General features: G+C 39.0%; 1 protein-coding gene across 5 annotated transcripts; it reads right to left on the reverse strand.

The window, feature by feature from the left end:
• Positions 1–1,041: 1,041 nt before the first annotated feature.
• Positions 1,042–15,750, reverse strand: fosb (FBJ murine osteosarcoma viral oncogene homolog B). Of its 5 annotated transcripts, none has more exons than XM_063906994.1 (6): positions 15,662–15,750; positions 8,203–8,632; positions 7,636–7,829; positions 6,125–6,508; positions 5,601–5,708; positions 1,042–5,174 (listed from the first exon to the last, which is right to left on the reverse strand). In XM_063906994.1, the coding sequence occupies exons 2-6, from the start codon at positions 8,264–8,266 to the stop codon at positions 4,593–4,595; spliced, it is 1,332 nt and encodes a 443-aa protein (XP_063763064.1). In that variant the 5' UTR covers positions 8,267–8,632; positions 15,662–15,750; the 3' UTR covers positions 1,042–4,592. The 5 variants fall into 5 exon arrangements, with proteins under 5 accessions (XP_063763064.1, XP_063763066.1, XP_063763067.1 ...); XM_063906996.1 differs by lacking the exon at positions 15,662–15,750 and having other exon boundaries at positions 1,042–4,684; positions 4,845–5,174; positions 8,203–9,708; XM_063906997.1 differs by lacking the exon at positions 15,662–15,750 and having other exon boundaries at positions 1,042–3,807; positions 4,845–5,174; positions 8,203–9,707.
• Positions 15,751–17,596: the final 1,846 nt, after the last annotated feature.

Consider the following 17,596-nt stretch of genomic DNA (forward strand, 5'->3'; position numbering starts at 1 on the left):
TCAAGTAAACATTTTTTTTTAGCTCAGGTTATTCATCGTTGTCTCGTCGCATAAAAAGTTTAATGTAGTTCGCACGGTGGCAACAACAAGTACTCTGTATCTTCTACATGGTTACTCTAATCACTGTCTACACGTTATTGTCGCTTCTTTGTTGGTACATAATATTTTTTGACATTTTAGTCAGACTGAAAAAATCTACTTGAGGATGACTTCATCTGACATGTTATTCATGATGAGCGCGAAATTATGGAAAGAAAATTCCATTTATTGGTGATATCGTTTAAATTTCTTTAAGGGGGAAGCATCAAAGATTTTAATGAAGTGACATAAACTCATGCAATAGTTCTATCAATACGAACTCATTACTTACAGTGATTTATGGTTTTACAACAATGAAACCATTAGCTCTTTTCAAATAGGTGTGGTTATAGAAAAAGAATAACTTTCAAACAGCTTAAGACGTCATGGAACGAACCAAATTATACAGAAGTCAAACAATCGCTTAAAGGCGACTTAGAAAATGTGTAACACTTTGGTCCTTCTCAAAAGTGAAAGCAAATGAAAATGAAGTTATTGAAAATAAACAGTACTTTAGAGTGATGTTAACAAATATTACAAGCAATGTTAAATTACATTTGCTGAAAAAATAGACCATTTGATATCAAAGAACCATCATTAAGTAGTTATGTAATTATCCATGCATCCTTAATATCGCTCTTTTAAGTTTTTAAGTCTGACACATCTTGAGCAAAGTTTATTTGGGCCTTTCACTTTTGTAATTTCACAAATTATCAATGTATCAAATCACATATCATCTGTTTCCCAATGTTACAAAAGTGTAACCTTTTCTCCCAGAAAAAGAGATGTAAAGATAATAAAACATTGATAACAGGAATGGATAAGAAAAGAAGCATTGCCTTTCTGAAATTGAGGAAAATTGTGTCTGCACATCATTCATAAATGAAAGAAAGAAAGCTTTTTAGATAGATCGAAAAACTATTTCACCATGATGGTTGTCTTAAACCTTAGTGGTGCAAGAAGTATGTTGAATAACATTTTAATATTATAACAAAAATGATAATCAAACAATACATCATCACACTTGACATACAGTAGCTGTCAGTTTGACCACTGCCTGAATTGCTACATAATGTTTATCCAAGAGGACAATAAGTATTGCATTTCATACAATGAAATCAGAGCGGGAAGTAGAAATAAAAGAAAATCCGACATGCTTCCCATCATAGAAAAATAAGAAAGCTCTTGTTCAGTTAATTCTAAAATAGCCATTGAACATTACTTGTTAATTTCTTATAACGCTCCTACTTCCTTGTCATATTTTCAAATTAATCAGCAAATTATATGTGATTGTTAACATACCAAACATGTTGAAAACAGTCAATGAAATCCTAGGCAAAGAAAAAAGATGTGTGGTGACCTTGGGCACAAGTGTTTTATCATTTAAGGCCCTCTGAGTATGTTTTTTAACAGTTGAAGATGTAGCAGGCAATTCATATTAAACCATGATGAAATCACAAAATGATTACTGGGCTCTAAGAGCATTAGCTGCTGGGAGTTCACTGCGTTATTGGCTTCCTTTGTTAATAAACGTTCTGATGATACAAGCAGTGCGTTCATTTGTCCAGAGCTTCACCTACAGCATGTATAACCTTCTGGCCCATTAAAGTTTGTTAAAAGTAGCACCACAAAACCTATATACATGAGAACTATTGAATATGTTTTATGATTATTCTAACACCAAAACATATTCTCATCACATTTGCATTTGGAGAGAAATCAAAAGGCTTCTCCAACAACCAACACCGCCCTTACTCAACATAAAAAAAACAACCAAAATTTAGGTCTGTCCATTTTCTGACCACCAAGAGCCACATCTGAACATTTAAACCATTGATCTAGTGATTGAATTAACATGTGTATTTATTGAAAATAAAATTTCTTATTCAGCAAATACAATCACAGCAAATGTTAGTCATAACAAAACTACATTTTTTCTTTTAATACAAACATGGATTAACATCATAATGTTCATATCAAGGCTTAAATTGTGGCTATCCTTAAAACACACATTTCTTTTACAGACTAACAAAGTAAGTGATATGTTTATGACAGACTGAAATGCATACTGGGTATGAAACATTTTGTCCTTAAATAAATCATTTTAGTCAGTATGATGTAGTCTGAACACTTTTAATATGTGTATTGACATTCAATGACACTAGTTTGTCTTTCCTCATTTTGTGTTAACTAAGAATTAAGTGGCATTAAGGTGTCAGTAGCTTTTGGACAGACCTCACAGAGAAAGATAAAACAAAAAAAAAGAAAGGCGTTTTCACAAATTTCTAACAGCATCATCATAAACATACATTTAATGTATATTGAATAGTTCTTTATATTGTTTACAAAACATAAATACACATTGAAAGAGGCAGTTACATCGTGCTTCATGTTGAGGGACAGGGCAGTACTTTTTTTCTTCCTTTAGAAAAATATTCATTTAAAAACTAAACCTCAGTAACATTTTTTCTTCATTGACAAAAATATCCCATTTAGATCTGTAGACATTCATATTTTACAATCATGGTACATACACATATATACGTGTAACCTGTATATATGTATGCATAAAGATTTGATGATCATTTTTTATAGTGCACAACATGCCTCCAAAGTTGCCAAATGAAAATACCATAAAATAATGAAATAATATTTATGATAATAGTAACAGTTCTGAGAAAATCACCAGGTAAAAAAAAAAAAGAACAAAACAAAACAAGAAATGGCAACAGCACAAATGAAAGCCGAGGTTAAAGCAAAACGATCCAACACATAAACATAAACATTAAAATATATATAACAAATCTCACTCAAACATACAGGAAAAACAAGTTGTACAAATTCACAGGCAACGAAGGGACGCCGACTCAAAGACATCTTCTCCCGTTTTGTTTCCAGGTGTTGCTTTGGGCTCAATCACCACATCAACCTCAATAAAGAAAGAAATAAACGGGCCAGGTGTCTCAGAGTGGATGCACTCACAATAAACGCACCCCTGCCTTGTCTCCACTGAGAGAACAGGAGAGGTACAGAGACAACTGAGCCCAAATGTTTAGAGGTTGCCTGAATCCAAAAACGTCTCTCCTCTAAATAAAGGCATTGGTTCACATCTGATTGATTCTGAGCAAAACATAGAGTGTCATATCTTCAATTCAGAGACTTGAAAGAGATGATGTTATTATATGCATGTAGGCTCTGTGTTATGGAGGTGTTCTTACTAAGGCTACACCTCCACACAGTTGGCAAAAGCAAGACTTTTTTTGTTTCTTTTTATGTTTTTAACATTTGGCTCTTTCTGCGTTTTCAACATTTGGTTCCAAAAATAGATGGTTAGCATGGGAGTCATTCTCTTGATCCATCACGTCTCGATTTAAGTCCGTCAAGCTTAGTTGCACTACTTTTCCTTCCTCCTTGCTAAACTTGTCTACGTCCTTACTCTTAACCGGCCTCGCAACAAAAGATGTGTCCCATCTTCATTATGTGAACACTGAAAAATGGCTCAGCAGGAGAAAGTGGCATCTGTCTGGCATCTGTCTTGCATCTTGCGTTCATCAATTAATCTATGTGTGTGCGTAGAAGTATTTAGCTGCAGTTCACTGCTAGTGTCCGCATGGGGGGGGGTTGCGTCCATGTCCTTGTATGATAGGGTGCAAAAGGGCTTGCTGGTTGGGTCATTCACTCAAGGTCCCAAGGGCTCTCAGGGGTCTTCGGGCTCTCAGGGTTCGAAGACTTCAGATAGAAGGAGAGGAAGAAAAACAGAGACAGAAGAGGAGAAACAGATGGGCAGAGATGGGTCGCATGGCAGATACGCAGACGGCAGAAGAATTAAAAAAGAAGAAAAACACGAATGAAGTAAGCACAAGAATCAGACGAGGCTCTGATACTAAGATCCCCGATATGCCAAGTCCAAACAACAAATGAAGAAGTGAAGGGAAGTCGAGCAGATGGAAGGTTAGAGGTGAGCGAGATATCATCAGTTTGTCTCCTACAAAAAAAGACCCTAAACAAAATGTCCATCGTCCCCATTTCAGATTTGCACAAATACATTCAGCAACAGGAAGAAGGAGGAAAAGGATGGAATAGGATGAGAGCAAGAGCACTGTAAAAGTCAACCGACAGAGGGAACGAGGTGGGGGCACTGGTGCTGGTTGGATCGTTAAGTGAGCCATGATTGTTATTTCATCTTTTACTTAAGTTTACATAAAATCATTTAAAGATTTGCAACGTGGATTTTGTGACAGTTTTTAATTCACAAATCTTATTGCATCTATTTTAATACAATGATTTATTTATTGTTGTTAAAGGTTAGATGTAATCTAACATACTGTATGTGCAACTATTTATGTGGCTCTTGATTGGAATGCATGAATGTGTAAACTTTAACCCCATCAGATACAAACTATATTTTTTTCTCAATATGTGAGACTGATGGGTCCTCTGTATGCCTCAGCTTCTACTCCCAGCGGGCATAATGTGTGTGCTTGATGATATGTGTGTGCGTGTCTGTCGGTCAGTCAGAGTGCCAGCAGCGAAGGCGAGTTCAGGGAATCAGACGACTGCTCGCTACTGCTGTTCCGCTGGTTGGCACTGACCCCGCAGGCTCCCTCTGGGTAGGTGAACACAAATGAAGATGTGTATGAGGTGTTGTAGCTGCCAATGGCCGCTTCGTCATGGTTACCACCACCAACACCACTGTCGCTGGCCATGAGGCACGGCCCGCCTGCTGCCGGCTGACTTGAGCCATAGAAAGAACGAGAAAACTCTACCTCCTGCATTATTCCTGGCTGAGGCTGCTGCTGGACCGGAGGCTGGGACTGTGTGGACGCCGGATGGGCTGTGTAGGCAGGAGGCAGATAGAAAGAGTCTTCTTTCACAGACAGGCCCACGATGGATACCGGAGGTTGTAAGGTCATGGGAGGGAGCTGGGGCTGGACTTGAGGCAGCTGAGCTGAGCCCTGGTGTTGTGCGTCCGGGTACGGGATCTTACAGGTCGGCTGGTGGGCCACCAGGACAAACTCCAGACGTTCCTTCTCCTTCTGCAGCTCAGAGATCTCAGCCTCCAGCTCTGCCTTCTCCTCCTCCAGGATATCGGTCTCCTGTGGGCATGATCAAAGAAAGAAAGATACAGGCACAGGGGGGTAAACAAAAGTGGGTAAAATAGGTAGAGGAGGGAAGGAGATGTGCAGAAGAAAGAAAGAGAAAATGTGTTAGTAACTCCAAACCTATACTAAAGTGTTAGTGGGTGGATGTATCCATCCCAGCAAAAATATCTCCTTCACCTGCAGTTAAATATGTAGGTTGGTTTATGTAAGCAACCATTAATTAGTCCATAATTACGTTCAGTACCGTAGTTTGTATTGAGGACTGTAATTTTCCTTTTCACAGCTAAACACCTCCTTACCCTAAACCATAATTGATCTAACATGTCAGCATTTATCAACACACAATTTAATGCAAGGTAAGGTAAAGTATATAATTATGATCATTACTCATTCTGGCAGTTATAAAAAGGCCAGGCTCACCGACTGCAGTCTGTCTGTGAGTTCTCGTCTGCGGTTCCTACATTTGGCTGCAGCCAACTTGTTTCGCTCTCGCCGAACACGCCTCTTTTCCTCTTCCTCAGGTGTTAGCTATGATGAAGAAAAATATCAAACAGATTAAGATCAAAGTTTTATATTTTCAATTTGAAAATATTGTCATAATGTGTTTGGGCTGTCAGTGATACACTAGCAAAATACCCTTTCATCAAAAAAAGTTAAACATTTCCTAAAACTTTGGTAGAAGATGCTTATCCTCCCCACACATAGACCCCAACATATATAGTGTTCCTCTGCCAAAACTTCATCTTAGAATATGCATACAGTAGACTGGGAGTTGCTCTTTTCATGTTTATTACCTGTGACTGTGAAAGTATTTGTGCACACTACTGCTCATCAGCACAGTAGACTGTAGTTGAATCTGATTGTTTTGATGCCCATGTAAACAATGTACCTATACTGAATGTGTAAAATGTGAACAAACAAACAGTTCAAGCACACACACTTACTAACACACCAACATCTCCATCTTCACTCACAGACTCGTCTCGGGTTCGGCGGCTGCGGGTTCTGGATTGGCGGATGGGACCCGGAGCTGGGCCTTGAATGTCTGAACTGGGGGGGGTGAATGCAGACCCTGAGGAATAACTGGGGCCTGGCATGTCATAAGGGTCAACCAGTGACACTGGCTGGGTCATTGTTGTTGTCCCAGTGGACCCACTCAGGCCAGAGGCCTGGGAGGAGACAAGGGTTGGCTGAACCATCCACTGCAGATCCTGACTGGTGGTGATGGCAGTGACGGTGGGCACAAATGAACTGGGCATTTCCCCTCCGACACTGGTCCCTGGCCCGATGCCCGCAATGCTCAAGCCAGCTCCTGCTGACACACACTCCTGTGAAGGAAATGAACCAGTTTTATACAACATCTAAAGCCATAGGTTAGTAAACACATTTAGACAAACAGAAGCAGGAATGCAGGCAGAAACAAGCACCGGTCAACTGCTTTCTTAAAGTGTTTGTCATATTTACTAAAACCATTTGGAGTCACTCAATCCGCATAACAGGCAACTTAAACAACCAAATGCTGCCATCAAGGGTCCAATTGTTAAAAAGCACTATATTTCAACTAAGATTCTGTTTTAAAAAGGTAAAATAGAAATGAATATATGAAATGACAACATTACAATATATATATTTGAACTATATCCTTACATTTTTATTTGATTCACATGAATTGTCAGCCTATTTTTGTAAACCTTTAAAACGTCATGCCCTGTTTTTGTTTTTTGATGTAATTTAGGAAGCTTTTTGTAACACATTGTTAAAGATCAGTATCTTTGCTCTATATATTGAGTTTGTTTCTGTCACAACTTGTTATATGTTTCAAGACACGAAAAACACAATAACAAAAAGCTTAAACCTGTCGCCTGTATTTTGTGTTTTATTTTAGATCCCAGAAGGAAAGGTATTGCATTGATTAGATAAGGTTCACATAAAGCGTGATAAGACGGACAGGCAGCTCGACCAATCATCTCTCTCATACAGCGTGGCCCCTCCTTCTCCCTCCTCCCCGTCACACCCATGGTGTTTCCCTTGGCAACGCGACGTAGCACTCCAAAATAGACCAAGCATTTACGTCACGGCGAGGCTCCGCTGCTTACGTATGGGGGTTCCGTTCTGCGGTGTGCTGTAAACTGAGCACGTTGTCATAGCCTGAGGGCTGCTGCCGGGACTATTAGCAACAGATAGCCTTGCAACATAAAAACGGTTTGAATTGTATATATAGCGAGAGTTTTTTTTTTATATATCTGAGCACACAGCCTAGTGGCATGATCACGTTTTACGCTATTGATTTGCGTATTATTGTGACAGCTCAGCCAGATAGCCTGTCATAATGTCACAACTATAAAACACATATGGGTTGCTAAACTACCACATGAACTGCTGCAGTTATGAATACATGCAATGATATATTGTAAAATGGTGTTACCAGTTGTTATTATTTTGAATATTGTCTTACCTGTGGAGCACCGGTGGTCGGTGGGCTTCCGAAGGAGTCCACCGAGGAAAGGTATTGTGACTCTATAGATGGAGAGGAGCTCCCACGGGATCCGCTGTCTGGGTCGCCGGGGAACCCTTGGTACATCTCCCCGGAGGGACCGAGAGAGAGCAAGACTCCTGCAGTTAGGTCTTCTAGAGAATGCGCGGTGTTACCTGCAATGGCAATGCAGCCACACACAAAAAGATGACTAAAAGACAATGATGTGACGGCATTGTGAAGTTAGCAAAACCAAACTATCCATTGATAATGGATACAAAGTTGGATAAGCCCACCACAAGCCTTAGCCTCCTTTTGTCTGAATGGATACGTTGAAGAAAACTCCTAACAAATCCAGTTTATGTTATGCCGAACAACATGTTGAGGTATGTAAAAGCAAAGAAAGCAAGAAAATATTCCGTAATCTCTTAACAATCCCGATCGAAGCTGTTTACAAATGTTTCCTGCCTACTTTCAAACGGCACTTTCAAACTTTCAAACGGCCAATACATATCGGTAAAATATCATAAAAAATCAATGTTTACTTACTGTTGCTGATCTTTTTGCAATTTCCTGGTAAGATGCTCTTCGTTTCTTTCCAAAAAAGTTGCATGAAGAAGCTTAATCCAGTTCCCCGCGTTTAGGGGTAAGCGTCCCAATTCAATGTGTTTTTTAAAAATCCTCTCGTTTATCTTTAAATCCTCGAAGCGTGGTCCTTTATCCGCTCGTCAAATGTGCGATTATGTATCCATAAAGTCCAGTCTAGGTACGCTGGAGGACGTGAGAAGTGACCTGTTACGGTGCACAGTAGCAGATCTGGTCTTATGAATGAATCCATCCTCGCCGAGAACCAGAGCATTTCTAGAGGTGGAGTTCCGCTGACGTACATGCCCATATTTGGACCGAATGTTGTGTTTGGTATCCTTGGTGACGTTGAGGGATTCCCTCTCCCACAGAAATGGACCAAAAGCTCACCTCGCTGTCGGATAATAATAGATGTTTTTAGTACCATAATAGGCACAAGATATTTCTCACCGTCTGACAATTTCTCAGAGGAAATTTTAAGACACTTCGGTGAGATACATTTGGAAAGTATCTATTTCGGACCATCTATGCTATATAGGCTGGAACGTTATTTGGGGCATATTGGGTAGTCTACGTCAATACATTATTACAGTTTTCGTTATGAACTATTATATGAACAGAATAAATAATATACTAAAGCCACTATAGCTCGTCTGAATGGCATTACAGGTTCGCTTTACAGTATGGTACAACACTGAAGATATACATTGGTTTGATTATGCAACACACACAAATGTATGTCCCTCTCTGAAGGAATCCTGGCAGGCATTCAAGGGAAACCCAATAAAGTTTCTCAGGGCACGCCCTGTGGAGTCCTCTGAGTTTGAGGAGTTTAACGTAATGTGAGGACATACTCCTTTTCACTTGCGTTTGAACACGCCCTTTACATGAAGTAGGCACGGTGCCAAGGAGCCTAGCCTTTGGATTTGCCACAGGTTTACAACACAGCCTCACGCATATGATAGGTTACTAATGAACAAACAATTTCAGTTACATATTTAATATTAATGAAGACAATTATTTGTCAAACAGCAGCAATAATATCCTCATTCCAATGAAAAACAACATGAAGGTAAACAGTGTAATTGTGTCATGGACAGTGGGCAGCAGTGACGGAAATCGGTCCCATGTCATTGCAAACATCACCCGTTGGAGCAGAAAGTGATTCATTATGATAGCTTACATGAGGACACAAGTGGGAATGTGGCAGGTGGGAGGCTGGCTTTGGTTGCGGGAAAATCGGGTGGCAAATCATGAATGAAAATCTAATATTCAATTCCTTTTTGGTGAATGTCAAGGGGCGGGCATGCTGCTGTGTAAAGGTCTACAGCTACAGCTCATGTGTGATAAGGCATGAACAAAAAGGGAAGAGTTGGGGATAACAAGTTATTAGTCAGCACTAAAACAACGTCACTGAAGAGGATCTACGGAGGACGTGTGTGTCCCATCCGAGCTGCCGTTACCGGTACTGCTCCACTGGGGATGACTACTCATCGATGTAAGTTATTGATGATGGGGAATTGTTAAGGTTGATAGCTGATAACGCAGGCAAATAGCCCACATTCATGGAGAAATGTGCGATAATACCACGACATTCCTGGGTGAGGGTAAGAAATCACGCTGATAACGGACTAATATCGCCCTTTGCAGCAACAAATACGATTAGACTTCAGAGTAACACAATCAAACATTTGTCATTCTTGGTATACTGTGCGTAAAACAATATTTGTAGGTCAAAAGTAACTGGTACCATGTGCTATCATCGGGACCACTGTATGTAGCGTTATTCTGTCGCCATGGATATGCTGTCGCCTCTGACGTATACAATTTGGTCTTTTTTGTTATGCTGCCTGGCAACAGGTTTCCGTGGTAACCGGCTACAGCAGGAGCAGACAATATGGCTTCCGGATTCTTTCTGTGCTGCAAATCCGAGAAAAGCTGAGTATACTACAGCGACTGTTTTTGTTGTTTTAACACAGTTTTAACCTTGAAAGCTCGTAGCGTTGACACGCCAGGGAAGTAACGTTGAATTAGTTAGCAGTTTACTAAACCTGTGTTTTGTCCTGTTTTCTCACCGTGCTTGTGAAATATACTCGTTTCGAAACGCGCGATTCATTTTGTTGTTACTGTATAGCAGATGTGGAGGAGGATGGACTACTCCGATATTTTTGTTCGTGGATAAAGTTAAGTAGAAGTTTAAGTAGCCTATTATACAATAGGGTACCATTGTATTTAAGTAGCAGACAACAGGGGGGAGTCATGTAAACATTTGAAACTGCGAATGATATTAAATTTGAAGTGATTTGAAACTAGGCCTACATAGAGATATAGCCTAAAGGTGAAGAGCTCGATCAATTTAAGCAACTGCTTCATTGTTTAAGATATTTGAACTTTATTTAAACTAATCTACTTGCTTGACACCTATTTTAATGTGACTCTTTGTGACATGATCAGTAATAATGGCTTAGCTAATCGTTATTTTCATTTTTTATAATATACCTCTCCATTACCGATAATGGTTAAGTATCAACAAAACGAAACCCAACACATTCTCACTTCCTTGTTTTCAGACTATGTTCCTTAAATGTAATAAACAGATTCAACAACATGAGAACACTGTGATCAAGTGGCTACAGAAGCTGATTGTGTGGAAAAGATGGGCAATAATAAAGTGATTATGTTTTGAATACATTTAGCAAATTTTTTCTCAGCTATAGTGTAGCATGTTATTCATTTGTTAACTTTATATAATAAAAACAATCTACTCAGTATTAATACTGATTTCAGGGAATCTTCATAACACAATAAAACAGTTTGAAAATCAAGTCCACTGCTGTACAGGATTTTAGTTTATATTTAAAAGCCTAATAAGTTTCATCTTGTGTGAAAATACAAATCAAAATGAGACAGTGTTGACAGCTTGTTGACATTTCGATGTCTCATCTCATAGGTTATGTTTATACATAAGTCAATGTTCTAGTCATGTCTACATTTGGAGTGGGGACATAATGGAGTTATGATTGAGATTGCAATCCTTTAAACTATTGTTTCTTCAGTGTTTATTTGTTTAGAGGTTTTGGTGGTCTAGACAAAGGTTAAGCCAGGTAAAAAAAAAGATAGTGTTGTCTCATGCCCCTCATGTGCTTTGTTTTGCTTGCCCTGTCTCTTAGCGTATTTTCGGGAAGCCTCTAACTTGCACAGTGCTCATGAGGACAGCCCCTGTTTCCTCTTGGAAGGCGGGCCGTGTTTGCCCCGTCTTCCTGCTCAAAATATTGTTACTAGGCAACAGTTAGGCCTGTCCCACTCCAGAAGGGTGTTAACACCCCTTCTGGCTCTGTATCCCAACATCATTGCATAAGTATCACAGGCTTTCCCAACCTCACTTAGAGAAATTTGATCTGTCTTTTTGCTCCAGCCAACCAAAATGTCTGACACTCTCATACCATAGTTTTTCCTTCAGCCATTCAACAGTCTCCTTTGGTCTTTGTCAGCTGGTTTCACTCAGCTGTTCTTATGCAGCAATTCATAGCAACAATATGAGGATAAGATTGACTATGAAGAAGCTCTGAATAAGCTTTTTATGATGTAAGACATCAGGTTGGGGTTCAGGTCTGCCCCTTTAACTGTTTAATAATACATAAATTATTGTCTAAATCCAGGAATTCTTTCTTGGCAAAGTCAGAGGCCTTCCTGCACGCCTGTGTAAACATGGCTTGTGTATACTGTATTCACTGAAAGGCTTGAGATTACATTTTAAAAAGTGGAGCTCTGAGTTGATTTATATTTCAGTTCAGATTGAACCATACACTTTTGAACTTGGAACATTAATTTTTCATAGCAACAAAACCCAATGTCACTTTGAATTACATTGATGCCTCAAATACATCACTGATTGATCTTTGAGTTAGTCGCCAGTTTTGTTTATTTTGTTAAATTGTCCAGTAAGACATCTTGAGAATTATGACATGACATTTTGGTAGTGGTAGGAAGGGGGGGGTTTGTCTTTCCATAATTTTACTTGTGATCTTAAAGAATAGCAAACAATGGCCCTGAATACAGTATCCCTATACATACAGATGTTAACCAGTTACCATGATATTTATGGTTTCAACAGTGTCTTGCCAATGCACAGCACTAACCCTTACCCCCTCAATGGAAATTCAAGACTTCAAAACTCATGTTGACCTCAAGGGAAATTCCCATGACCCTTTTAGTGTCTGTGAAGAGCTGGTTATATTATTTACACTTGTGAGTTTCCAGTTTTTCTTGTTCCCTGCTTTGGCACACAGCTCCCTTGCAGATCACTTTTGTCCTGTTTATATTAATGCTCTTGTGTTTATACGGTGCAATCCTTGTGCCTTTGTAGTTAAACAACAAGCTTGTGTGTTTATAGGAACCCACACACACACACACAAAAAAAGAATTTACAGTGATCTGTGGGGAAGGTAAAACATCTGAATTTGCATGCGTCAGAGCTTTGGTTGTGGTCTCGTCAGACAAGAATGTTCTCATGCTATCTTGTATCACCCAGCAGTGATCAGGCCTCTAACTTATGTTTCCCTATGTGTTCAACAGTTGAATGAGCCTCTGTAAATAGGCCCCTGACACAACTTTATGTCAAAGCACTCACTTAAAAGATGCTTTGTGTGGTGATTGCCATACCAGAAAACTAAGATAATGTTATTTGGTCACATCCTTAATCTTTGAAAATGGTGTGCATTCACAAAAAGGATAAACTAATTTGAGTGTTTATGCTGTTATAGGCTACGTGGGGATATTGGCAATGCCTCTAAATAGTCTTTGTGGTTGTTGACAGCATCAGAACAATTGGCGTTCTTTTTTGCTCTAAGTGCAGCCAGTAAACGTCAGCATGAGGTGCATAAAGCAAAAGCAAATGGCTCTATTGTATCATGCACTGCATGGGAGTCGGATGCCTAAAGTTGAATGCAATCAGTGGGTTTCAATATTTCACAGCTCTGTGAGTCAGACACAAGCAGCGCGTCAATCCTACCATACTTTCAACAGGCTCGCTGCCAGTGAGGCAAAGTGCCACAGAGGGATATGAGCGAGGGGGTGGGGGAGAATGAGGATGAGATCAGAGGTTGAAAGTCATTGTGCAGATACTGTTATTAAAGTGTTGGACAGAAATATTGGATAGCATTTGAAAAAAATCTAGTCAAATTTGCTACTTTAAAAGTCCACTTCCTTTATCACTAATACATTCCTAGTCACCATTGCAGGAAAAGCACAAGTGATGCTGTAGCAGCCCTTTGAACTCACTAAAAAAAAGCACAGAGTTTAAGATGCTGACTTTTATCTACAATCTGATTAACATGAAGAAGAAACTGTGCTCCTTACAAATATCTCCCAAGGGTAAAAACACCTATTTATACACAGTTCATCTGAATACAGAAGTATTTAGATGTAGGCAAAATAAGATATAAAAACACAATTACAAGTAAAAGTCCTGTTGTATGAATACCTAAGCACCAAGCTTGAGTCTTCATTACTTTCCAACACAGATTACATCCATTAAGGCAATTTTGTTTTAAAGTTTTCACATTTGAGATAAAACATTAAATGGGGGTAAACGGGTTTTTCTTTAAAATCAGAAATCATAGCCATTTTTATGTACTTTGAACGTCAAGGGCTACTGTGTTTCAGTCATTACTATTTCCAGCTAATTATTACCTCAAACACCATTAAAACCAAATATTGGCTTTGAAAAATAATCACAGTTTTATTTGATATCCATTTGCTCGAGTGCAGCCACACCAGTTAAAACATATCCCACAACCTGTACTTCAGAAACCTTACAAAATGCAGTGCATTGCTGAAATTTCAACATTGACATAAAGTTATTAAATGAATGGTCACCATACAATTACCACTTTAAAAACAGAACTTTCTTATTCTGCAGATATTTTTCTTCCATTATTTAAGAGGACTTGAATAATTCTTAAACCACCTGGATGAGGAGCATGAATGCCAACTTCATTATTCCCCCAACTCAGCCTCTGTTGTTTATATCCGGAAGGCTTTGTTTCTACCTTTTTTCCTCTGCACAGCCCCCACCCTCAACAATTCTTCTCCTTCCCTTACATAAAGGACTGCCCTATTTTGTCAGGGACCAGTAAGAGGTAGGAATAAAAGGAGTGAGTGGGTGAGGAAGAGGGACTGATAGAGGATGGCATCCAATGAAGAAGGAGAGAGAAAATATGGGGGTAGAAGAGAGGACAGTGGGTAAACTGCACACGTCAGGAAGACCTGCATGAGTCCCCACTACCCGCTTCGCCGGCCTTATCCTCCCACACAGTGCATCCTCTTCTCATTTATCACTCATCTCTTCATCTTTAGATCCATCTATCTCTAGATATAATAGAACAGCAGAAATATCTTGACTAAGTTTGAATTGTAAATCATTAAAAAGGTGCCTGAAACTATGTTCACGTACAATGTACTAACAAGTTGAGTATCTGACATGGTAGTAAAGTCATTGGTGTCACATCTTTTAGTGAGGCATTTGAGTAACACATACTAACATTAATTGACATCTTAATGTTTATCTCCTTGTAGTGTATATTTATTAGTTTTGTTATCACACAAGGGCATACTTTATAATATAACCCTATAAAAATGTGGCAAGGTGATTTATTTCAGTTTTTATTTATATTAAATGAGTCGTTTAAAGGAGATAAAGGACGGACAGCTCCACCTCTGGGCTTGCACCCCAGGAAATAGACACATCAAGACAATGCTTTACCCTTTACCAAAACTCTACATTTCACAAGTAATCAAGACATAGGCTTGTTTACTGAGGGACAGAGATCCATTTTAAAATATAAACACACCTTTATTAAATATCACAAGAAATCTGTTCAGATAAAATGATCTTCATTCCAAAATGAGTTTAAAATATGTACTTATAATGTAATGTTAAAAGTCTGTGTATATAAAAAAGAAACCAAAAACTAAAGAGAGCTGAGGCCAGTAAGTGGGGTGGCAGGCTACTTAAAGTGAAGCTAGGGTGCTATATACTAACCAGGTGCAGCAAACAAGCAAGTCAATCTTGCACCCCAGTGCTCTCCACCACAACAGTTGGGGTGACTAGCCCCCACAATGACCAGCACTCAGCTCCACTAGAATACAAAAAATAAAATCAAAACAGTTAAACAAAAAAAGAGATCTCAATTAGTTCAAACGCTGTTAACATCTTCAAGTTAGAAAACAAAAGCTAAAGAAAACATCAAGGGCCAAAGCTAACCCCTAAACAAATTACTCCAGGCTAAATAAATCTCTTTAGTCAAAAACACCCTAAACTGAACAGCATCAGGTGAACCTACACAAAGGGTCAAATGTAAGTTAAAAATGGCTCACCATGCAGCATACAAACAATTTGTTTAAATGCTGTGGCCATACTCACCACAGCAGATCTGGGTAATAGCACAATTGGAAGCAGGACAAACTGTAACGAAGCAGAAATTGAGGAGACCAATTTATCCATGTATTAAAATAGACTACCTGTACCACGACCATGACAGACAGACCAAAGGGAAGAACAACAGCCAACAGGTGCCTTTCTTACGCAGCATTAATGAGGGGAGTGGTTGGGGAGGAGTCAGGTCCTGTGCTGCATTCAAGAGCACTGCACTCACACTGTTGGAGGGGTTTACTGTAAAGACATTACGGTTGCAGTCGAATTTTCAGTTTAGTTTAGGAAGGTTCCTAACGGAGTGAAATGAGCCGGAAGAACCGCAGAGTCAGCAAGAGCTGTTCGAATTCTCTAGATAGGAAAGGAGCTCTGAAACTTCCTTTATAACCTCCTTTAGCTTAGGAAACACTGGACCTTCCTTTCCTTTACGAAAGGAAAGGAGAAAATGCTCTCCCACGATGCCTTGCGGCCGCAACATTTAGCCAGAGTCGTTTAAACGGCTCTGCATTTACCGTGACACAACATTCGGCCGATCACGGATACAACCGATCGTGAACGAGAAATGTGTATCATGAAAGTTACGGTACTTATTAAGCAATGTAAAACGTATACCGTAACTTGCTTAAGTGCTTTGTTTTGAAAATCAAAAGGCAAAATATGTTACTTTTTTACTGAAGTGATCAAATAAAATCAACATTTCTCAGTGTTAACTGAGCTGTGTGGGGTTTCTCAAACGTTTTAAAACTTATTTTAATGGTGATTTACAGAGTGATAGGTTAAGGCATAACACGTTTATTATAAATATATTTGTATTTATGAAAACATATTTCATATAGGGATTCATATGTGGATTAATACGTGTGGACAGGAGGGTGAGGGCGACAACCATACGTTTCACTTTCCTTTTTTAATTCAATTCCAACCTTGGTAATGAAGAATATATATTTCTCTGTTGTACACGTTCATAAAGCATCAAACAACACCATCAGAGAGCACGGTGCAAAGTAGGTGCCCACAGTAGTCCGCTTTATAGAAAACGGTTGCATTAATAATGTCAGCGCATCATAAATACGTGGAATTGTGTAAATGCAGACGGATTCTCAAAGCACCGCAGTCTCTTTTCCTAAATCCTTCTGGATTCTCCTATCCACGATTCCTCAACCCCGTGACGTTTCACGCAAAGGTCAAGGAATAGACGATTGGAGCTGATTTTTTGACAATTCAACCGTACCCATTACGTAAAAAAAAAAAAAACCCTGACTTTTGTAACCAGCCTTCCTACCAACCTTGATAACAATGCCAGTATTTAGAACATATAAATATGTAATAGGCTACAAGGATTACAGGAAGGATAATGTTAGGTCCCATTAAAACTATTTAAAGTTAAGACACACCGTCTCACTTTAGTCACATGACAGGCTTCTAAAAAAGAGAGATTATGGGTTTCCAGCAGGGGAAGAAATTAGCTGAGGATCATCTTAATCCAATTTATTAATGTTCGTTTTCAGGAATGACAAAAGATCACAAAGAAAGAGGTTACACCGAAGCCATGTTTTCCTATATGCAGTTTAGGATGCAAACTTAAAAAAATTGGTCCAAATGGATGTCCAACTGTCATTTTCACATACAAGATAATATTTCAGTTTTATTAAAGAAGTCCTTGGGGTTACATTGCGATGGTTATTAAACTGTTATTAATTTTGATAAACCTTCAGGTACTGGATGAATTTTTATAAACCTTCAGGTACTGGATGCTAGATTTTCAGACAAATCATTCAGTAGTTTATAGGGATCAGACAGTTGGATGGGCCATAAGTGACCAATTCTGAATCAAATATACTTTCTTTGAAAATGTTCATGGTGTTCATGGTGTCTGTATTGACACCATGGTGTCAATACAATGGTGTCTGTATTGCTTGCCTCACG

The sequence above is a fragment of the Eleginops maclovinus genome, chromosome 18, assembly GCF_036324505.1.
Source record: "Eleginops maclovinus isolate JMC-PN-2008 ecotype Puerto Natales chromosome 18, JC_Emac_rtc_rv5, whole genome shotgun sequence".
NCBI classification, from domain to species: Eukaryota; Metazoa; Chordata; class Actinopteri; order Perciformes; family Eleginopidae; genus Eleginops; species Eleginops maclovinus.